The sequence below is a fragment of the Pan troglodytes genome, chromosome 11, assembly GCF_028858775.2.
Source record: "Pan troglodytes isolate AG18354 chromosome 11, NHGRI_mPanTro3-v2.0_pri, whole genome shotgun sequence".
NCBI classification, from domain to species: domain Eukaryota; kingdom Metazoa; phylum Chordata; class Mammalia; order Primates; family Hominidae; genus Pan; species Pan troglodytes.
The window spans coordinates 96,824,720-96,846,912 of record NC_072409.2 but is presented as its reverse complement, the minus strand read 5'-3'; the positions used below and the strand labels follow the sequence as shown (position 1 = coordinate 96,846,912).

General features: G+C 39.0%; 1 protein-coding gene, 1 non-coding gene and 1 pseudogene across 4 annotated transcripts in view; 1 reads left to right on the top strand and 2 right to left on the bottom strand.

The window, feature by feature from the left end:
• The window catches only part of HAUS6 (HAUS augmin like complex subunit 6), a 48,191-nt gene that overhangs the window by 1,855 nt on the left and 24,143 nt on the right, over positions 1 to 22,193 (bottom strand). For all 3 annotated transcript variants that reach the window (XM_009456365.4, XM_063788709.1, XM_054658740.2), the window contains 7 exons: positions 20,680 to 20,806; positions 19,105 to 19,207; positions 12,708 to 12,789; positions 6,129 to 6,195; positions 5,621 to 5,806; positions 2,707 to 2,842; positions 579 to 1,619 (listed from right to left, as the gene is read on the bottom strand). In XM_009456365.4, coding sequence (XP_009454640.1) covers positions 579 to 1,619; positions 2,707 to 2,842; positions 5,621 to 5,806; positions 6,129 to 6,195; positions 12,708 to 12,789; positions 19,105 to 19,207; positions 20,680 to 20,806 — 1,742 coding nt within the window. The remainder of the gene's footprint in view (positions 1 to 578; positions 1,620 to 2,706; positions 2,843 to 5,620; positions 5,807 to 6,128; positions 6,196 to 12,707; positions 12,790 to 19,104; positions 19,208 to 20,679; positions 20,807 to 22,193) is intronic.
• On the bottom strand, positions 6,271 to 6,401 carry LOC112204467 (small Cajal body-specific RNA 8). The gene has a single exon (XR_002938112.1). It is a non-coding gene; the product is annotated as a small Cajal body-specific RNA 8 (non-coding RNA).
• LOC112204441 (U6 spliceosomal RNA) lies at positions 16,351 to 16,450 on the top strand (annotated as a pseudogene).

Sequence of the window (22,193 nt, the reverse complement as noted above, 5' to 3'; positions counted from 1 at the left end):
GAAGAGGCAAAGAAGGATCCTCTTCTAGTGGCTTCAGAGGGAACATGGCCCTGTCAACACCTTGATTTTGGACATCTAGCCTCTAGAACTTACTGTCTCCAGAGACAATAAATTTCTGCTGTTCTAAGCCACCCACTTGATGGTGCTTTGTTATGGCAGCCCTAGGAAACTAATACACTGACCTGGCTTCTTTTATTTCTACACCCCACCCCCAGATATTACACCATTATAGTGATGATATTTAAAATTGGGTTTCTCAAGTGTTTAAAAACCACCTTCCACTGGGCAAGATTTTGATGACATTTACTTTTCAGTCATTTGTATTATAAAACCTGTAAGCTTCAGACTGGGGGGGCTTTTTTTTCCCACCCCTGTCTCAAATCAATTGTAACTATATATACATAAACAGAGATTCTGAAAGGACCTTTCCAGTGAGGGATCATTCCCCTCATCCTAAATGAAGGAAGAGGGAGCACATTAACAATAAAGGTCATGCAGCATTCTTTGTGTACTGGTTTTATCAAAAGTTGAGAGAAAACTTCAACAGGTGAATATGCATAGGTCTATTTAAACCTTACCCTTTAAATTAGGTAGTTCTCCAAGACTACATGCTACTGTGGTTCTCAATCTTTGTTCCACTGGAGAAAACTTAATTAGTGGTGAAAGAGACCGTTTTCTTTCACCGATGGACATGCGTAAAGATGGCTTTATATGCTCAGTATGCAAATCACGGGTGTCCAAAAAGTTAAGCGTATCATCTGTTTGTACATTTTGGGGAGTAGGGCTCAATTCTGGTTTGTGTCTTTCGGGTGTTTGGGAATTCGAGAGGTAAGATTCTTCCCTTTTCTTGGAAAGAGATTTCTTCAGAGCCTCGTATCTACTGCGAAGAGCCTGTAAATTAAAGTCTGATTCTGGAGTAGTCTGTCTCCCTCCCACAACATCTTCTAGAAGAGTGCCACCATGCATAGGACTATTTGGCTCCAGTTTAAAATTGGCCTCTGAACTACTGGAACTATTAAAACTTAGGTGACCAACTTCTTCCGGAAGAGTTTCGTGTAATATGCCAAAATCATTATCTTTAAAACTCTTAGAACTAATTCCACTTGATATCTGAAAAGAATTCCACAACATAGTTTTATTTGTGGAAGGTTTGTTACAAGAAACTTCTAAGTGGTCCAATATTTTCATAAACTCCTCTTCACTGCCACCCATCGCATCTATCCTATTGCCGACAGCAGGGGAGAATGTCTCCATTCGACTAGTTTCTGAAAGCTTGGTGAAGGCTAAACATTCCAAATCTTGCGTGCAAATTACTTTCTTATTTAAGAAATCTGACTGATTTTGTGTTGGTGGTTCATCTATGTGACTGGTGAGCACATGTTTCTGAGGCACACACTTGCAATCTGAAATAACTTTCTCTTCAGTCGAATGAGACTGGCCAAAATCTGATACAGTGGTTTCTAAGAGAAAATCAGCCATGCTAAATTCTCTTTGATTGTGCAACACAGGTAATGATTCTGGCAATACTTCTCTATGTTCAGCATCCATTTGAATTGGTTCTTTAGTTCTGTTTTCTTCCATTTCAATAGCTTTTCTCCATGAGCTCCTAATTTCAGTTACTAATTAAAGGGGAGAAAAACACAGTTTACTAACATTCCCAAACATAGAGCATGCAATGAATCATTTTATTTCTAACACTGAAGATAAAGCTCCTGACTCAGTACGTGTTCCATAAATGTACTGGTTGGATGATAAGCCTCCACAATATAATAAATCCCAACATCGAAGAACCCCATCTCCAACTGCTCGCACAAATAAACACATAAAAAGACAGCTGTTCCTGAAATATGCATCCAATTTTACACAGCACATATGAATTACATGTATTAAAAAGACCTTTTCTTGTCCATCTAAGCCACAGTTTGGCAAACATTTTCTATAAGGGCCAGATAGCAATATTTTAGGCTTTGCAGGCCATCCATTCTGTCAACTACTTAACTCTGCCATGATAGCATGAAAGTAGCCATAAACAATGTCAACAAATGAATATGCTTAAGTTCAATACAATTTTATATACAAAAACACACAAGGTGGGGCCAAATTTGGTTCATAGGCTATAGTTTGCTGAGCTAGGCTGTGGCTCAGTTCAAACTGAATTAAATCAGCAGCAAAACAGAAATTATTTAATTACTCAACCAAGATGATGTGCCTACCTAAGGACACCAATATCAGAACTTTGCCTACACAAACTACAGGTTATAGGAAAAAAGGTATTGGGCAGTTTGACTCATTTGGGAGGGGTAAAGACCTCCGCACACATGGTTTATGGCTGATGCTTCTGGTTGATGACTGGCAGAACATAGCCTATGTACTCTATAAATATGTAGATCACAGGTCAGACCAGGAGGCAAGAGATTTTTTTTTTTTTAATGCTCAAATAAGATCTTTCTAGATAAAAGCAAAGTATAACAACAAAGACAAAATTGTACATTATCAAAATTTTATATCTCTGTATATTGAGTACACTGAAGGCACAAAATACTGCTAAAAGACTGTTATGTGAGAATGCCCACACTTAGTACGTCGATTACAACAGCATAAATAAACAGCCTTTGGCAACTAAGCTAAAAAGATCTGTCAGGCCATGGTTCTAACAGTGGTTATGTCGATGAAAGAAAAAAGTAACAGAAAGCATTATTAACTTACTCAAGTTTTCTGGAGTACGGGGAATCTGATTCCTTGTTAAGAAGGGGTTAGAACCCAGAGAGTCAATTAGTTCCTCTAATTTTATTTCTTTTCCTTCAGAGAGCTGTGGTGAATCAGATAAAACTGCTCTGGCAACCTAAAACAGAAAAGAAAAAGTAAAGCAAAGATTACCAAGCCCATTGGTAGAATGCAACAAAACCCCTGATAAGGATAATAAGCACTTCACAGTCAGCAGCCCCTCCCATTGCAGACAACACAAAAATAAGCAACAAAGAAGTTCCCAAACAACTCTGTATAGACCATCCAGGTACAATCCTGTAAAGTGAAATGAAACACTAAAGTATTTCCTCATCTTAAATGGATAGCCCATTATAAAGGAGAGAATAGATAAGAATCTTTATGCTGGGAAGATTTAGAGGCAGTTCCGGTTGTGCAGTGACCTAAGCTGCTGTCTGCCACAACTGTGAGCTTGACAGCTCTGTATTCACTAAAATGACTAGTTTTAAAGGAAGCAGACTCTTCTCAATTATAATCAATTTGGACAGTGACATCTCTATTAAGAAACAGAATCATTCTGACAACATACCTCTTCACCAGAAACCTATTATCAGATCTTCATTACTGAAAAAAGCATACGTACATTCTAAAACTAAAAAAGTATCCAATATCAAAATAGTGCTATTAAATATCAATAAAACCGAAAAAGAAAAAACATGCAAATTAAAAACTCTGCCCCCAACATCACTAAAAAATAAACTTCTTGAAGCCATAATTAAATTGACCCAAGAGGCCGGGCATGGTGGCTCACGCCTGTAATCCCAGCACTTTGGGAGGCCGAGACGGGCGGATCACTTCAGGTCAGGAGTTCAAGACCAGCCTGACCAACAACATGGAGAAACCCCATCTCTACTAAAAATACAAAATTAGCTGGGCATGGTGGCGCATGCCTCTAATTCCAGCTACTCGGTAGGCTGCAGCAGGAGAATCGCTTGAACCCGGGAGGCGGAGGCTGCGGTGAGCCAAGATCGTGCCATTGCACCCCAGCCTGGGCAACAAGTGCAAAACTCCGTCTCAAAAAAATAACATAAATAAAATTTAAAAATACAAATAAAATTGGCCCATGGAAAAAAAGGGCTTCTCCCTCAAGAAAACAGAGTGCTTCTGGGAATTAAAACACTAAATATCCCCTATCATAAACACTCTAAAGAAAATTAATTTTACTTTCAGAGCTTCATGAAATTTTAAGACTTTCCTCTTCCATCTGATCCCATTGCTAATATAAATTCTTTTAATCAGAAAATGTGTTTTTCCTTTCAAAATTAGGAAAGTAAAAAATACTAACCATCTTTACTTTAGTGTAGAGTCAACGAAGAGAAACAATAGAACTTTAGAGATTTAAAAGTACTTAGGGACCATGAAACTAGACCTCATGTTACAAACAAGAAAAATAACTGACATCCAGTCAGGCATGGTGGCTCATGCCTGTAATCCCAGCACTTTGGGAGGCCAAAGCTAGAAGATCACTTCAGGCTACGGGTTCGAGACCAGCCTGGGCAAAAGAGTGAGTCCCCAACTCTACAAAAAATAAAAAACTTAGCCAGGCAAAGTGGTGCACGCCTATAGTCGTAGCTGTTTGGAAGGCTGAGGTGGAAGGATCCCTTGAGCTCAGAAGTTCGAAGTTACAGTGAGCTATAATTACACAACTGCACTCCAGCTTGGGTGACAGAACAAGACCCTGTCTTAAAAGAAAAAAGAAAAGTGTCTGACATCCAGTTCTCTTATTTGGACAATGCTCATTTAGTTTGATCAGGAATGCAATAAAGGAGGGAACTCTAATACCTGAATTAATATCTGCTAAACCAAATTTTTCTTTCAGTGTCTCAGGAATAAAAAGTAACACTGATTTTCTGGCTGCTTAACCAAATTCAAGCAATGCTAAAGCATGTTGTGGAAAACATGTATTAAAAATAACATTAGCAAATAACTTCAGAATTTAACTTGAGTGAAATGAGTTCTGTAATGCTGAGCAATGGTAGTATTGTGTGGTCACTTACCAGTGAAAAGCAGAATAGTGTTAAGGGAGGGGGCTGCTTAGGAAAATCAAGTTCATGAACAACAATGCATCTAATCACTTCTGAAATATTTTAGACAGCAAAAAGAACAAAACCTACGCTCAGTGATAGTGATATGATATTGCAGTGTGTTCTAATATTCAAAAAAAAGAGGAAACTCAGCTAAGCAACAAACAACACTGACAAAGTATTTTAATATAGTATAAACACTGGGTACATTTATCTAACCATGTAATGGTTAATCTCCAAAATTTCTCAAATGTATCATTTGTATACTTTCAGGTAATGTTTAAAGAATAGGAAGTGGGTTCTAAACCACAGATGTAATATTAGCTAAATAAGTTTATATTAAATCTATTCTCACTTTTGAGGAAGACCAATTTTGCTTTAACCATAATTTTTATTATCTGTAGCCTTCTTTATCCCATATTACTCGAGGTAATCAATAATTAACAGTATTTCGCTTAGGATCCCAACACCATTGAGAAAATATTTGTTTTTGATTTTGTTTTTTGAAACAGGGTCTCAGTCTGTCACTCAGGCTGGAGTGCAGTGATGCAAACACAGCTCACTGCAGCCTCAGTCTCCTGGGCTTTAAGTGATCCTCCACCTCAGCCTCACCAGTAAGTAGCTGGGACTTCAGAGACATGCCCCCATGCTCAACTGTTTTTTTAATTTTTTTGTAGAGATGGGTTTCGCCATGTTGCCCATGCCGGTCTCGAATTTCTGGGCTCAAGTGTTCCTCTTGCCGAAACCTCCCCAAGTGCTGGGATTACAGGCATGGGCCACTGTGCCCATCCAATAACTGATATTTAAGTATACTCATTACAGTCTTTTCTCACCTCTTCTACCAGATGATCTTGCTCTTTTTGAAATGGATCACTTTTTTTAGCTGGCAAAGACCTTCCAAATGCACTACTCTCTGTATTCTTTGCAACATCTGATAATGGAGAATCTTCCACTTCAAATTCTGGTATTTTCTTAGAAATTGCTTCGTTTTTTTCTTTGGGAGTTCCCATCTTTGTGTCCTGAAGAAGACAGATATGTAATGTTAAACCCTTAATAATCATGGCTGATCCTGAAGCTGTCTTCATTAGCAGTTCACTGGTTATCATGAACCTATAAAAGGTTGTTAATACTATTGTGAAATTGTATGTCACTGGCAGAATTAACTAATTCCAATATTCCCACTTAGCAATAAGGAATATATAAGTAGATATGGTACAAAATATACAAATAGTAGAAAATGTGAAATTAGAAATTAAATTTAACTGTGGTATCAACAAAAATAAATAATATTTTATAATTTAGTATGGTCCAGAATTAATTGAGACTTATTTTAAAATATACCTTTTCAAGTAGTGTAACACTGTTTCTATCTGATGATGAAACTGACTGCGACAAGAAAGAGGCAGGGCTAAAAGGAAAAAAGACAACAAATCCAAGTTATAAGGAGAAAAGAATTCCATTCCCTTTACGAGTCTATTCTAAAATCTGTCTGCCCCGTATCTGTCCGTTACGATTTCACTCAATTCGTCCCGGTCATCAAAAGGCAGTTTATTCTAGGGAGGCATGGTGACAAGTAGAGCAGTAATTCAGCCCAATTTGTGTATCAGCCTCCCAATTATGAAGACTTTACTTACCACATACTGAGTCAACAATATTTTGATTTGAAAGAGTTAAGTGACTTAATGAATACTCCACAACTTGAACACAGGTTAAAAACAGATTCAATTAACTAGAACTGCATTATTACAATGTCACAGGGTCCAAATCACAGTTTCTTTGTAGCAGATCCTTTATTTTATTTATTTATTTATTTATTTTTGAGACGGAGTTTCGCTCTTGTTGCCCAGGCTGGAGTGCAATGGCGCGATCTTGGCTCACCACGACCTCCGCCTCCCAGGTTCAAGCGATTCTCCTGCCTCAGCCTCCTGAGTAGCTGGAATTACAGGCATGCGCCACAACACCTGACTTTTTAGTAGAGATGGGCTTTCTCCATGTGAGTCAGGCTGGTCTCAAACTCCCGACCTCAGGTGATCCGCCCACCTTGGCCTCCCAAAATCCTAGGATTACAGGTGTGAGCCACCACACCTGGCCCAGCAGACTTATTTTTAAGATTCTCTTGATACTTCATATCCAAAATCAATTTCTCATATGCTAAATTTTACTCTATAGCAAACATGTTACAGTTTCACAGTAATGTCATAAGGTCAGAGTTTTAGTTTGCCACATTCTGTTGTATTTGTTAATCTTTTGTATTCCCTTGCCCTTTTGGATAAATATTAAAATTTATGCAGCTTTTCATGCTAATTATAAAATGTTATTAAATTCTAAAATCTTCAAAGAAATGGTAACTTTTTTACTTTGGTCTTAAAAACCTTTAAAAGTTAAAAGCCTAAAGCTTTTCTACTCTAGTTACTATAAGACAGGATTATCAAGACCACTTTCAACAGCATGCATGTTGGTACTTTCCTTTCTTCTTATAACTAGAAGTACAAAATTAATAGCACTGCAAATATTTTATATCATAGTAAATGTAATTTTCAAACTTTTTCAAATATGCACTCTTATAGTCTTTGCCTATGTTCCAAACATAATTCAAAATCACTGCAATCACTCAAGCTTCAACGTAGCATTGACAAAATATAATCCAGATATCAAAGGCAAAGGATTGATCATCTACTAGATTTTGAGGGAAACTTAACATTAAAATTATCAAAAAGCCCCCTGAAACAGAGCCAGCAATCTATGGACCAATGCCACTAAGGTGCCACCACCACAAGAAGGTAAGGACAAAGGCTATGTCTTTCCCTAAGGCTATTCCCAGAGGCTAACACAGTGGTTGGTAGTGCAATACATACATGTTAACTATTTGATGGATTGATGGAATCGATGAGTAAATGCCACTTGAGAATGGGGTTCTATAGGTGACAAGTGTTTCCATTTGAATGATTCTTGTGGAACCTTATAGCAGAGAACAATGGAAACATTCTGTACCCTCCCCTCTCTCATTTCTGAACTGGCAACATGCTATTAAACCTGCTAACATCATAATCTAAGACAAGTTTAAAGCAACCCTGGCTCAGTCTTTATACTTCGTCCATTTGCCATGCCAAGATTGAGGCCCATGAAATCCTAGCACTGTAACAAAACAGAAGAAAGGATGGTGATCCCCTTGTGGAAATTTATCCTAAGGGAAGAACAGAGAGAAAAAAGAGGAACACACTTTTTATAGTAGTAAAAAATAAAATTGAGAGAAAATTCAAGTCTAAAAATAAATGCAGTGTTACAAAGCTATTATCAATGAAAATTGGTTAATATGTTATTTAAACACACAGACAGCCAAAAAAAATCACAACCGTTTATACTATGTTAATGTTTTAAAATTTTGGGCTGGGCACGGTGGCTCACGCCTGTAATCCCACCACTTTGGGAGGCTGAGGCAAGCGGATCACCTGAGGTCAGGAGTTGAAGACCAGCCTCGCCAACATGGTGAAACCCCATATCTACTAAAAATACAAAAATTAGCCAGGTGTGGTCATGGGCGCCTGTAATCCCAGCTACTCGGCAGGCTGAAGCAAGAGAATCGCTTGAACCCAGGAGGCGGCAGTTGCAGTGAGCCGAGATCGTGCCATTGCACTCCAGCCTGGGCAACAGGAGCGAAACTCCGCCTCAAAAATAAATTAATGAATAAAATTTTGTACTTTAGAATTCTGCATTTTAAAATTTGTATTTAGATTGTATCCATCCTTTGATCACAGCCAAAAATTTTTTTTTTTTTTTTTTTTGAGACAGACTCTCACTCTGTTGCCCACACTGGAGTGCAGTGGCGGGATCCTGGCTCACTGCAACCTCCGCCTCCTGGGTTCAAGCACTTCTCCTGCCCCAGCCTCCTGAGGAGCTGGAATTACAGGTGCCGACCACCACACCTGGCTAATTTTTGTAGTTTTAGTAGGGACAGGGTTTCACCATGTTGGCCAGGCTGTTCTCAAACTCCTGACCTCAGATGATCTGTCTGCCTCAGCATCCCAAAGTGCTGGGATTACAGGCATGAGCCACCATGCCCAGCTAGAGCTAAATTTATATATCGTGGTATACAAAGCCTAGATAAGAACTTGGCGGGGGGGGGGGGGGGGAGTTACAAGTGATTCCTTAAAAACTTTAACCAATTATTTCTCATTTTTATTTGTTGCTGTTGTCATACCAGTAATTAGGAGAAAAATAAAAATAGAAACTATAAAAAGAGAAAGATATGAGACTAGAATTCAATTTCTAACACAAATGACATTTAGCTGGCACGTATGCAAGATCATACTGCCCTCCTTATCTTTGAAATGTGGTATAGGAGAAAACATAGAAGTTAGATGTCTAGAACAACAGCATCATTACCGTTAGAAATATCATGGAACTCCCCCCCCACACACACAAACACAAAAAGCCATTGCAAAGAATGCTAATGCTCACAGTGTACAGCAAAGGCATCACCAATTGCTGAATTCTGGTTTTAAGTATAATGCAGCCTCTCGCTCTGATCAGAACCAGAAATGGAAGCCAGGCAAGGTGGCTCACGTCTGAAACCCTAGCATTTTGGGAGGTCGGGGTGGGAGGATCACCTGAGCTCAGAAGTTTGAGACCAGCCTGGGCAACATAGTGAGACCTCATCTCTACAAAAAAAAATTTAATTAGCTGGGTGTGGAGGTGCATGCCTGCACTCCTAGCTACTTGGGTAGCTGAGATGGGAGGATCACTTGAGCCCAGGAGATCAAGGCTGCAGTGAGCTATGATTGCACCACTGCACTCCTGCCTGGGTAGCAGAGCAAGTCCCTTCTCAAAAAAAAAAAAAAGCCAGCAATGAGATTTATGGAAAAGACTACATATCTTTTGGTATCCATGAATGACAACTGCATGTGATAGGGCTGATAACACTCTCTAAAAACTACATTCTTTCCATGCTTTTTTAGTTGAATAGTTATATTGATCATATCCACATATGAATTTCCCAGTTAACTACATTATTACTGATAAAAGATGATGTATTGCAGATAAAATAGTGTAATTGCTGAACTACATGCAAAAAAGGTATTATTTTCTTTCATTAAGTACAGTCCACCTATGTTACATATTACTGATGGAACATGTAACTACATATACCTTTAACAGTGAAGAATTCTGAGCAGACTACTTCCACGTCCCAGAAACTTAGCTTTTCACAGGCCTTCTGTTTTATTCCGATATCTAGCAATGATAATCTTTCATATCCCATTAACCATTTATCCCTCACCACCAGGCCTTCCCCTACCTCCCTTCAGTATTTCAAATCTATAATTAAAATAATCAGAATATAACTAAAAGATTCAGGAGCTTAGAAGAAGACTGATGTGGAAATCAAAGTATATCTAATAGACCTTCTTTTTCCTACATTAAGAGTTTCCATTTGAACTAAATTCTTAGGGGTTGAGTTTCTGGCTCTTATAAAATTCTGATAGTATCTTGGTACAAAATTCTTCAAAAAGAATTTTGTTTTTCTTTTTCAGATAGAGTTTCACTCTTGTTGTCCAGGCTGGAGTGCAATGGTGCAACCTCGGCTCACCGCAACCTCCGCCACCTGGGTTCAAGCAATTCTCCTGTCTCAGCCTCCCAAGTAAGTAGTTGGGATTATAGGCATGCGCCACCACACCCGGCTAATTTTTTGTATTTTAAGTAGAGACGGGGTTTCACCATGTTGGTCAGGCTAGTCTCGAACTCCTGACCTCAGGTGAGCCACCCACCTCAGCCTCCTAAAGTGCTGGGATTACAGGCATGAGCCACCGCACCTGGCCCCCCCAAAAAAAGTTATCTTGAGGTTTAATGGGGTTCATGAATAAAATCTGCTATATGTATTAATCTAGTATCCCTATCAATCTTTAGTCCAGCAAAACACCTTAATCAAAATATTTAGTTTGCTCTCTCAAGGGAAGACAAATCGAAAACATAACTGAGTTTGGGAAGCACCAACCATACCCTCCCCTAGCCTGCCATAAAAAGAATTGTGATATGAGTGTAAAATGGGTAGGCCAGTAACTTTACTATCTCTTAACACCAGGTCCTCAGAGAAGATTTCATTATTTTTCTTTAGGCACTCAAAAAATTAACATCAAATCCAGATAGACTAAAATATGGTTCTTCCACAACTAGTCCTGACTGCCTGTGAACTAGATTACTGCAGAACCAATTACCAATAACTCAATTTTACAAAAAAAGTTTTAACTCTGGTTAGTGTTACAGCTTATTAACTTACTAAGATGGTATAGAATGATGAGTGCTTCATTTAAAATTTAGGATTTTCTTTTATAATTTTCCTAAGTATTTTATTTTCATCTGTCCCTCATCTACTTGGGGAAGTTGTAATGAAAGACACCTATTTAGGTTAAAAAACAATTAAAAGAAAAAAAACTAATAAAGGAAAGTTTCGTGTTTGATTGCTACTTAATAATGTTTAATTTCAATGAAGAACTAATATGTTCCCCAATCGGATTACAAACATTTAGTTCACAGATTTTTTGCTCATATAATCTGTAATTAGTCCAAAATGGGATAATAGAGAAAAAAAAAGGCAATAAAGAAAATAGGAATATTACTGGAGGAAGTTAGAACAAAATCCAGTTTTTTCATATGTTAAATCTGGTGGTTATAGTAAATCAGAAGTTGTCCAATTTTTTTTTAAGCATGGAACTCTTCTTATCGAATAGTTTGTACCAAACACCACAATATATAACATATATAAAAGAGCAAGTTGCCCAAGGCTAAAGTGGGAAAAGGCTGGACCAGCCACGGGTTATGTTAGATTCATCCACAGCACCAAATGGCACTATAGGATGTAGTCTGAAAACTATCTGGACAAGATGATCTCAAAGGCCCCCAAACACTTGAACTTAGTTTCAAAAAAGTTCACATACATAAAAAGGCAAAAACTCTCAAATTTGCATTAGATAATTTCCAAATAATCCCCATGAAACTCAATATTTAGATAAAGAATAGAAGAGGAAAAAATGCCCATGTATCATAAATGTTGGATCTTTTCTGAAAATGTGGGTCTATGGTAGAAAAATATTGTCCAGTTAAAAGGGCAAAATTGGCTGGGCACGGTGGCTCACATCTGTAATCACAGCACTTTGGGAGGCCAAGGCGGGTAGATCACCTGAGATCAGGAGTTCGAGACCAGCCTGGCCAACATGGTGAAACCTCATCTCTACTAAAAATACAAAAATTACCCAAGTGTGGTGGCAGGCGCCTGTAATGCCAGCTACTTAGGAGGTAGCCTGAACCCAGGAGGGGAACTATTTGAACCCAGGAGGCGGGGATGTTGCAGTGAGCCAAAATCGCGCCATTGCACTCCAGCCTAGGAAACAAGAGCAAGACTCCATTTCAAAAAAAAAAAAAAAGGCAAAATTATGCACTATCCCAGAGTAAATAAGATTGGAAACTGGTTTAAGATGGGAATAAAATTAATATAGAAAAAAATCAATATAAAAATCAAATTTGGGTCAGGCACAGGGGGTTATGACCATAATCCCAGCACTTTGGGAGGCCCAGGCAGGAGGATCACTTGAGGCCAAGAGTTAAAGACTAGCCTCTGCAACCTAGAAAGACCACACCTTTTGTTTTTCCTTTCAGTACAGACAGGGTCTTGCTATGCCTGGACTGGTCTAGAACTCCTGGGCTCAAGCGATCTTCCCACCTCAGCCTCCCAAAGTGCTAGGATTACAGGAGTGAGCCACTACATCCAGTGATTGGTGCGTTTTTACAATCCTCTTGTAATACAGAAAAGTTCTCCAACTCCCCAACAGACCCAGAAGTCCAGTTGGCTTCACCTCTCAGTTCCATCTCTATTTTTTATAAAATAAGAGTTTTTTAATGTTTAACAAAAGAAAATCAAATTTGTTTTACCTGTTGGCTAGATCATGTAGCGCTCCCAAGGTATCACTGTCTCCTCTGCAACCATTTTCTTGGTTATGTTGCTTATGTGCATCTAAAGAAATTTAAAAATTGGTTACTCTTTAATTATGTTTGTACATTCTAACATTCAAGGATTCCTTGAAATTCGAGAACAACTTGTAAACAGAAGAAAACAGAAAAACCAAAATATGAACACTAATAGGAAAACATAATTATTCAATTGATAAGTATAAAGTGATGAGCAGAAAAGTAATAGAGAATATCTAGCTTTTATAAAAGAAATGATGGCTAATACTAAAACAAGTTACTCAAAGACTAAGAATCCATAATTCCCCAGTGTTATATGCTTCATGTTTACATACACAGATCATGAGATTATCACAAAAGCCAGCAAGGCCAAAAAGTTACAGTCTTAGCATATTTCAGTGCACATTTATGGTATCAGTCAACCTATATATTTATTCTTCAACCTATGACTGAATAACTACATGCTACTACCATACCAACAATGGAAGAAAGAAATGAAAGATGGAAATGTTGCCTCCGAAGAGTCAGTCTAGGAAAGGATAGTGATGAGTCAAGTGTTATGTTATACTTCTAAAGTATTATGACAGAAGTATATACAGAATTTAAGGAGGCAGAGGACAGACATCCAGCCCAGACTGCAGAGTGGGAAGAAGGCATGAAGGTACTGAGAGAACGAGGTACAAGCTGCTATGATGGAGCACAGGGTACATCCAGTGGAAGCATGGTGGGAAATAAGATTGGTAGAGAAAGCCATGACTGGATTACAGAAGATCTGATATTCCAAGGGCTCGACCTCTTTCATCATGTTACCTTCTGAAAGGCTTTCCCCATTTGTACATGTCCAAAGTGGAACAGAAGCCATAATGAAAGATGACACCATGAAAAACAGGCAGTTACAGAAAAGAAGTAAGGATTACAGAGGTAAAAAGTATATACCTATGACTACTAAATACTAGACAGACAGGTCAAAAAGCAGATTAAACATAACTAAAAGATAATCAGTGAGTTATAGGAGGTATCTAAAGAAAATACCTACAATGAAGCCATGAGATACAAAAAAGTCGTAAATATGAATGAGAAGTTAAAAGATATGAAAGACAGAATTAGAAGTCCCAACAATAGGAGTTTCAGAAGGAAAGGATCAAAAGAATAAGAGATAAAGTAATATTTTAAGAGGTATTGGTGAATAAGTTTCTAAACTGAAGATATGAGCTTTCAGAATAAATAAGCACACACAAATCCCAAATAGGCTAAATAAAACAAAACTACATTTAGATATATCCCAGTAAACCTGCATAATACAAAAGAAAAATATTTTCTTTTTTTTTTTTTTTTTTTGAGACAGGGTCTTGCTTTGTCACCCAGGCTGACTGCAGTACCACAATCATGGCTCGCTACAGCCTCGACTTCCTGGGCTCAAGCGATCCTCCCACCTCAGCCTCCCAAGTAACTGGGGCCACAGGTGCATGACACCATGCCCAGCTAATTTTTTGTGTTTTTTTATAGAGACAGGGTTTCACTTTATTGCCCAGGTTGGTCTCCTAGGCTCAAGCAATCCTCCTGCCTCAGGCTCCCAAAGTGCTGGGATTACAGGCGTGAGCCACCACGCCCAGCCAAAGAAAAACCTTAAAAGCAACCAGAAATCAAAAATTAACTAACTATAAATGGGCCGAGCCCAGTGGCTCATGCCTGTAATCCCAACACTTTGGGAGGCCAAGGTGGGCAGATCACCTAAGGTCAGGAGTTTGAGACCAGCCTGGCTAACATGATGAAACCCCGTCTCTACTAGAAATACAAAAATCAGCTGGGCATGGTGGCACATGCCTGTAATCCCAGCTACTTGGAAGCTTGAACTAGGGGAAGCGCTTGAACCCAAGAGGCAGAGGTTGCAGTGAGTGGAAATCATGCCATTGCACTCCAGCCTGGGCAACAACAGTGAAACTCCCTCTCAAAAAAAAAAAAAGAAAAGAAAAATTAACTAACTACAAATGGGCCAGGTACGATGACTCACACCTGTAATCTCAGCACTTTGGGAGGCCAAGGCGGGCAGATCACTTGAGGTCAGTAGTTCAAGACCAACCTGTTCAACATGGTGAAACCCCGTCTCTACTAAAAATACAAAAATTAGCCAGGTGTGATGGCACACGCCAGGAATCCCAGCTACATGGGAAGCTTAGGCAGAAGAATTGCTTGAACCCGGGAGGCAGAGGTTGCAGTGAGCTGAGATTGCGCCACTACACTCAAGCCTGGGTAATAAAGACTCTGTCTCAAAACAAAAAAAAAATTAACTACAAATGAATGACAAGTAGACCAAGAGCAAACAGCCTCAAAAACAACAGAAAACAATGAGATTATATCATCGAAGTCTGAAAGACAAATAAATGTCAATCTAGAATTCTATATCCAACTAAACTATCATTCAAAAATGAGTGCAAATGAAGACATTTTCAAAGAAAGAACGAGAATTTTACTATTCAGAGTCCAAGAACTAAGCATATACTTTGAGATACACTTCTCAAAAGGAGAAGAACAAAAGAATAGACCAAAAAAGTCATTAATCGTGTTGCTCAATTTAAACATAGTAATTGTTAAAAACAATTTCTATCAATGTCATTAAAAAAAGACAGGCATTATTCTAGAATAAAAGTTACTAAGAAAATAAAACAATCACTTGTAATGAACTAACCCTCCCTGGATCCTTGTTTGAAAAATACAAACATTAACAAAGAACCTTTTGGAAGATAATAAAAAATTTTCATTTATAAACTTTAAAAAAGAGGAAGAACAATATTACATATTGTTTATAGGTCTATACATATGTAATAAATTTATTTTATAAACATACATCAGAATAAAGATTAGATTCAGAATAGTGATTACCTCTGTGAAATCAGTAAGGAAGGTGAAGAAAGGTGGATATCCAAGGATTAACTACATATGTACATTTTAAAAAACCTAAAGTGAATATTGCAAACCTTTGCCAAAAAAAGGTGTTTAATAAACAAGTATTTATAATATTATTCTCTGTACTTTTGAATATGCTGAAATATAATTCTAAAAAACATTTTTAAAGTAAATTAAGTAAGATGCAATATGTAAGGTATAGGAAGGCGGAAAAGGTTGTTTTACCACAAAAAATATAATGTTGAAGTAGCCCAGCTCAGATCAAGGTTCTATACTAGGAAAAAAAAAAAGGACTCCCAAGAGTACAACTTCCAACTGGACTTCCTAAACAGACACATTTTCCCTCAGTATAAAGGCAAGTAGAGAAACCTCCAAATGGACATGAGAATTTCATAGATTCGAAGGGGTAAACTAATCCTGACAAGAGTGCAAAAGCCCTTTCCCAACTGAAATGAAAACACAACACAACCCTAAGAGCTCTGTTGACTAGCGGATCTCAAAAAAAAAAAAAAGAGAGAGAAATAAGTCAAAAATAAAAAATAAAAATAAAAGAGATAAAAACAAAGCCAAGAGCTATCAAAAGAATTCTACCATAATTAAGGACTGTCCAAAGCCACCATGGAACCAGGATGCTCTATCTGAAGCTCCCCCTCATTTATCAAACCATGCAGCCTTTTATTTTTTTTAAGAGACAGGGTCTCATGCTCACTTCAGCTGCACATATATTAAAATTGGAACAATACAGAGATTAACATGGCCCCTGAGCATGCATAACACTAATTTTTAATTTAAAATAAATTTTTAAGTTAAAATTTAAGAAAAAGGGCCGGGTACGGTGGCTCACACCTGTAATCCCAGCACTTTGGGAGGCTAGGCAGGCGGATTGGCTGAGCTCAGGAGTTTGAGACCAGCCTGGGCAACACGGTGGAACCCTGTCTCTACTAAAATATAAAAAATTAGCCAGGCGTGGCAGCGTGTGCCTATAATCCCAGCTACCGGGGAGGCTGAGGCAGGAGAATTGCTTGAACCCGGGAGGCGAAGGTTGCAATGAGCCGAGATCACACCACTGCACTCCAACCTGGATGACAGTGAGATTCTGTCTCAAAAAAAAATCAAAAAAATTTAAGAAAAAGAGAAAGAAGAGAGACAGGGTCTTACTCTGTTGTCCAGGCTAGAGCACTGTGCAGTGGAGCAGTAAAAGATCATTGCAGCCTTGAACTCCCGGGGTCAAATGATTCTCCTGCCTCAGCCTCCTGAATAGCTAGGACTACAGACACACACCACCATGCCTGGCTAATTTTTCATTTTTTGTAGAGAATGGGTCTCACTATGTTGTGAAGGCTGGTCTCGAACTCCTGGGCTTAAGCAATCTTCCACCCTAGGCTTCCCAAAGTGCCGGGATTATAGGTGTGAGCTGCTATGCCCAGCCCTATGCAGACTTTTCTATGTCTTCTCTTCTGGTTGCACCTAAACTGAGCCTTGCTCTCTGGTCTATAATCTTTCCCAACCAGTGTCCTCCCCAAATACACCTGACTCTCAAACCAATTACCTATCCCAGTGATTAAGTCCTGCGCTAACTGCTGCCATGACCTTTCACCTGACTAAACTACAGCCTACAACTATTACCTGCTCCAGTTTAGCTATATAATTTGTTTTTTATTCATTCATTCCTTATCTATCCTCTATTTACAGAACCTAATTGTCTTGTACACATGTGCTAATTAACACAGGTTAATTATTGTACTATTCTTTCATGTTAAAAAAAATTGTGAGCTTCCACAAAAAACCTGTACAGAATGTTTATAGAAGCATTACTCATAATAGTCAAAAGGTGAAAACAACCCAAATGTCCATCAACAAATGAATGGATAAACAAAATGTGGTAGAGGATACAATGGCATGTATTCGTAAAAAAGGAATGTAATACTGACTGATACATGCCACAACTTAGATGAACTATGAAAACGCTATGCTAAATGAAAGAAGCCAGTCACAAAAGTCTATATATGATATGATTCCATCCATATGAAAATCCAGAACAGGGAAATCTGGAGTCAGAAAATATCTTCATAATTGCTTTGAACTGGAGAAGTGAAGGGGGATTGGGGGGTGATAGCTAAAGGGTATGAGGTTTCTTTTTCAAGTGATGAAAATGTTTACAATTGTGATGATGGTTGCACATATTTGTGAATTTAGCAAAAAGCAAGAAATTGTACATTTTCAATGGGTGAATTGTATATGTGAATTATATCTCAACAAATCTGATTTTTAAAAATTGAACGCTGATACATGCTACAAGATGTAAAAAACTTGAAAATACTGTACATGTGGTGCCTCACACCTATAATCCCAGCACTTTGGGAGGCCAAGGAAGGAGAATTGCTTGGAATCAGTTTGAGAAAACATTGTGCAAAGTTAAAAACAGTGCAAATGAAAGAAGCCAGAAACAACAGGACTCATATTATATTATTTCATTTATATGAAATATCCAGAACAGGCAAATACATAGAGATAAGAAGTACATTAATGGGCCAGGCACAGTGGCTCACACCTATAATCCCAGCACTTTGGGAGGCCAAGGCGGGCGGATCATTCGAGGTCAGGAGCTCAAGACCAGCCTGGCCAACATGGTGAAACTCCGTCTCTACTAAAAATACAAAAAAAATTAGCCAGGTGTGGTGGCGCATACCTGTGATCCCAGCTCCTCAGGAGGCTGAGGCAAGATGGTTAATTGCTTGAACCCAAGGTAGAGGTTGCAGTGAGCTGAGATTGCGCCACTGCACTCCAGCCTGGGCAACAGAGCAAGACTCCATCTCGGAAAAAAAAACAAAACAAAACACAAGTACATTACTGGCTGCCAGGGACTAGCGGGGAAAATGGAAGTGACTGATTAGTGGGTTAGAGGGTTTTTTTGAGATGATGAAAATATTCTGGGGGCTGGGCTCAGTGGCTCATGCCTGTAATCCCAGCACTTTGGGAGGCTGAGACGGGTCAATCATTTGAGCCCAGGAGTTCAAGACCAGCCCGGGCAACATGGTGAAATCCCATTTCTACAAAAAAAAAAGTATAAAAATTAGACGGGTGTGGTGTCCCAGCTACATGAGAGGCTGAGGTGGGAGGATCACTTGAGCCTGGGGTGGTCAAGGCTACAGTGAGCTGAGATTGTTCGACTGCACTCCAGCTTGGGCAACAAAGTGAGACCCTGTCTCAAAAAAAAATAAAAGAAAAAGTTCAAGAACTAGATAGTGATGATGACTGCACAACATTGTAAATGTACTAAATGCCACTGAGTTATATACTTTGCAATAACTGAAATTGTGAATTTTATGTTACATGCATTTCACCACAATAAAAAAAAATGGAGGAAAAAGATAAGGAATTTAAAGAACTATTATTATAATGAAAAAGAATGACAGGAAGGAGGTTTCAAAGAGAAAAAAATTAATAAATAACCAACCTGGAAGTGAAGCAGGATACTGACAAAGAATACTCTTTGCATATACTTCTTCTGAGGCAGGATCAAACGAAAGGGGAGACATTGGTGGTAAAAGATCTACAGACTTAAAACAGAAAATTCACAATTTTGAAGTAAACATATTTGCTAACTACCACAATAACAATGCTGAGTTAATCTATGAATAGATTATCTTCTCAATAAGAAAGTCAGAATTACCAAGCATGTATCAGATAACTATTTTTATTTATTTATTTTTCTTAAAGACAGGGTCTCAGTCCCTCGCCTAGGCTAAAGAGCAGTGACACTATCATAGCTCACTGCAGCCTCAAACTCCTGGACTTAAGCAGTCCTCCCACTTCAGCCTCTCGAGTAGCTAGGCCTACAGAGACACACCACAACACCCAGTTTTGGGGGTTGTTTTTGGTAGAGATGAGGTCTCACCATGTTGTCCAGGCTGGTCTCCAATTCCTGGCCTCAAATGATCCTCCTGCCTCTATCTCCCAAAACAGTGGGATGACATGTGTGAGCCACCACGCCCAGCCCTATAACAATTTTTAAAGCAGAGTACAACATTAGGAGCAAGGGGGATTACTTAGTCCTTGAATTTCTCAAACATCATAGTACCTCACATCAAGAGGAGTCTTGTTTTCTGGCTGGGCACAGTGGCTCACGCCCATAATCCCAGCACTTTGGGAGGCAGAGGCAGGTGGATCACCTGAAGTCAGGTATTCGAGACCAGCCTGGCCAACGTGGTAAAACCCCATCTCTACTGAAAATAGAAAAATTAGCCGAGCGTGGTGGCGGGCAACTTTAGTCCCGGCTACTTGGGAGGCCGAGGCAGTAGAACCACTTGAACCTCGAAGGCAGAGGCTGCAGTGAGCTGAGATCGTGCCACTGCACTCCAGCCTGGGCAATAGAGCGAGACTCTGTCTCAAAAAATAATAATAATAATTGTTTTCTTTTTCATACAATCCTTCGAATCTAAAAATATTAACTGTAAATAACAGCAACTTATGGATATTATATTATATATATATTTAGAAAAATTACAGAAACCATAACATAGAAACTTTAGACTCAAATGAAAGATGACATACATACAACATTTCTAGGTCATTTGTAACACAATAAATTCACAAATTGCCATATATGAAACTATTCTCCAAAAGGCAAATTGGCTGAGTGTAGTGGCTCATGCCTGTAATCCCAGTACTTTGGGGAGGCCGAGGCAGGAAGATCACTTGAGCCCAGGAGTTTGAGACCAGCCTTGGCAATATAGGGAGACCCTATCTATAAAATTAAAGAAAAAATTAGCCAGGCTTGGTGGTGCAAACCTATAGTCCCAGCTACTCAGAAGGCTGAGGTGGGAGGATTGCTTGAGCCCGGAAGTTCAAGGTTACAACAAGCTATGATCATGCCACCGTACTCCAGCCAGCTATGATCGTGCCACTGTACTCCAGCCAGCTATGATCGTGCCACTCTACTCCAGCCTGGGCAACAGAGCAAGACACTGTCTCAAAAAAAAAAAAAAAAGGTGGGTGGCGGGGAGGGCAGGGGCAAGTCAACATTACTTACTGGAGTCCAACCTTTAATTAAACTGAAAGGAGACAAACCAAGAAATTCTTTCCACTTTTTATGCCATTCTCCTTGCTTTTCAACAACAGAATGTCTTATAGTTGTGAGATCATCTTTTATTCTATACCTATAATAGCATAAAAAAACTTTATTCAAAAGATGATACAAAAAAAGCACTGAGTAAAATTTAAGAAAATAACAATAGTTGTAGAGAAGTGGAAGGAAATAGAAGTGAAAGTTCAATCAATATACCACATATAAATTAAATAAACTCTCACAGGTGAATATTCAGAACCTAAAATACCTTTCTCTTTTTATGACCATAAAGAAGGCCGGGAGCAGTGTCTCATGCCTGTAATCCCGGCAGTTTGGGAGGCCAAGGCAGGCGGATCACCTGAGGTCAGGAGTTCAAGACCAGCCTGGCCAATGTGGTGAAACCTCATCTCTATGAAAAATACAAAAATTAGCCGGGCGTAGGGGTGGGTGCCTGTAATTTCAGCTACTAAGGAGGCTGAGGCAGGAGAATCGCTTGAACCCAGGAGGCAGAGGTTGCAGTGAGCCGAGATCGTGCCATTGCACTCCATGCACTCCAGCCTGGGAGACAAGAGTACAACTCCGTCTCAAAAATAAAAAATAAATAAATAAATAAATAATTTTTAAAAATTAGTTTAAAAAAAAAAAAAAAAAGACCAGAAAGAGGCCGGGTACGGTGGCTCACACCTATAATCCCAGAACTTTGGGAGGCCGAGGCAGGTGGATCACGTGAGGTCAGGAGTTCAAGACCAGCCTGACCAAAATGGTGAAACCCTATCTCTACTGAAAAATAATAATAATACAAAATTGGCTGGACATGGTGGCGCGCACCTGTAATCCCAGCTACTCAACAAGCTGAGGCAGGAGAATCACTTGAAATCAGGAGGCAGAGGTTGCACAAAGCCGAGATTGCGCTATTGTGCTCCAGCCTAGGCAAAAAGAGGGAAATGCCATCTCAAAAAAAAAAAAAAATACACGAAACAATAATACATCTATTACTCCATTTTATTATTTTTTTTTCTTTTTTTTTTTTTTTTTTTTATTGAGATGGAGTCTCACTCTGTCACCCAGGCTGGAGGAGTGCAATGGTGCAATCTCAGCTCACTGCAACCTCTGCCTCCCAGGTTCGAGTGATTCTCCTGCCTCAGCCTACTAAGTAGCTGGGATTACAGGCGCACGCCACCACGCCTGGCTAACTTTGTCTTTTTGGTAGGGACGCAGTTTCCCCATATTGGCCAGAATGGTCTTGAACTTCTGACCTGAGGTGATCCACCTGCCTCAGCCTCCCAAAGTGCTGGGATTACAAGTGTGAGCCACCATGCCCAGCTACTCCATTTATTTTTAAGATAGAATTTTTTCCTTGCTCTAAACTTGAGTAGAATTTTCACTCCCACTCTCTGTCCATTCCTATAAGCAGCCCATACTTTCTATTCTTTCTGGTTAATTAAAAAACTGTTCGAAAGGCTGAGGCAGGCGGATCA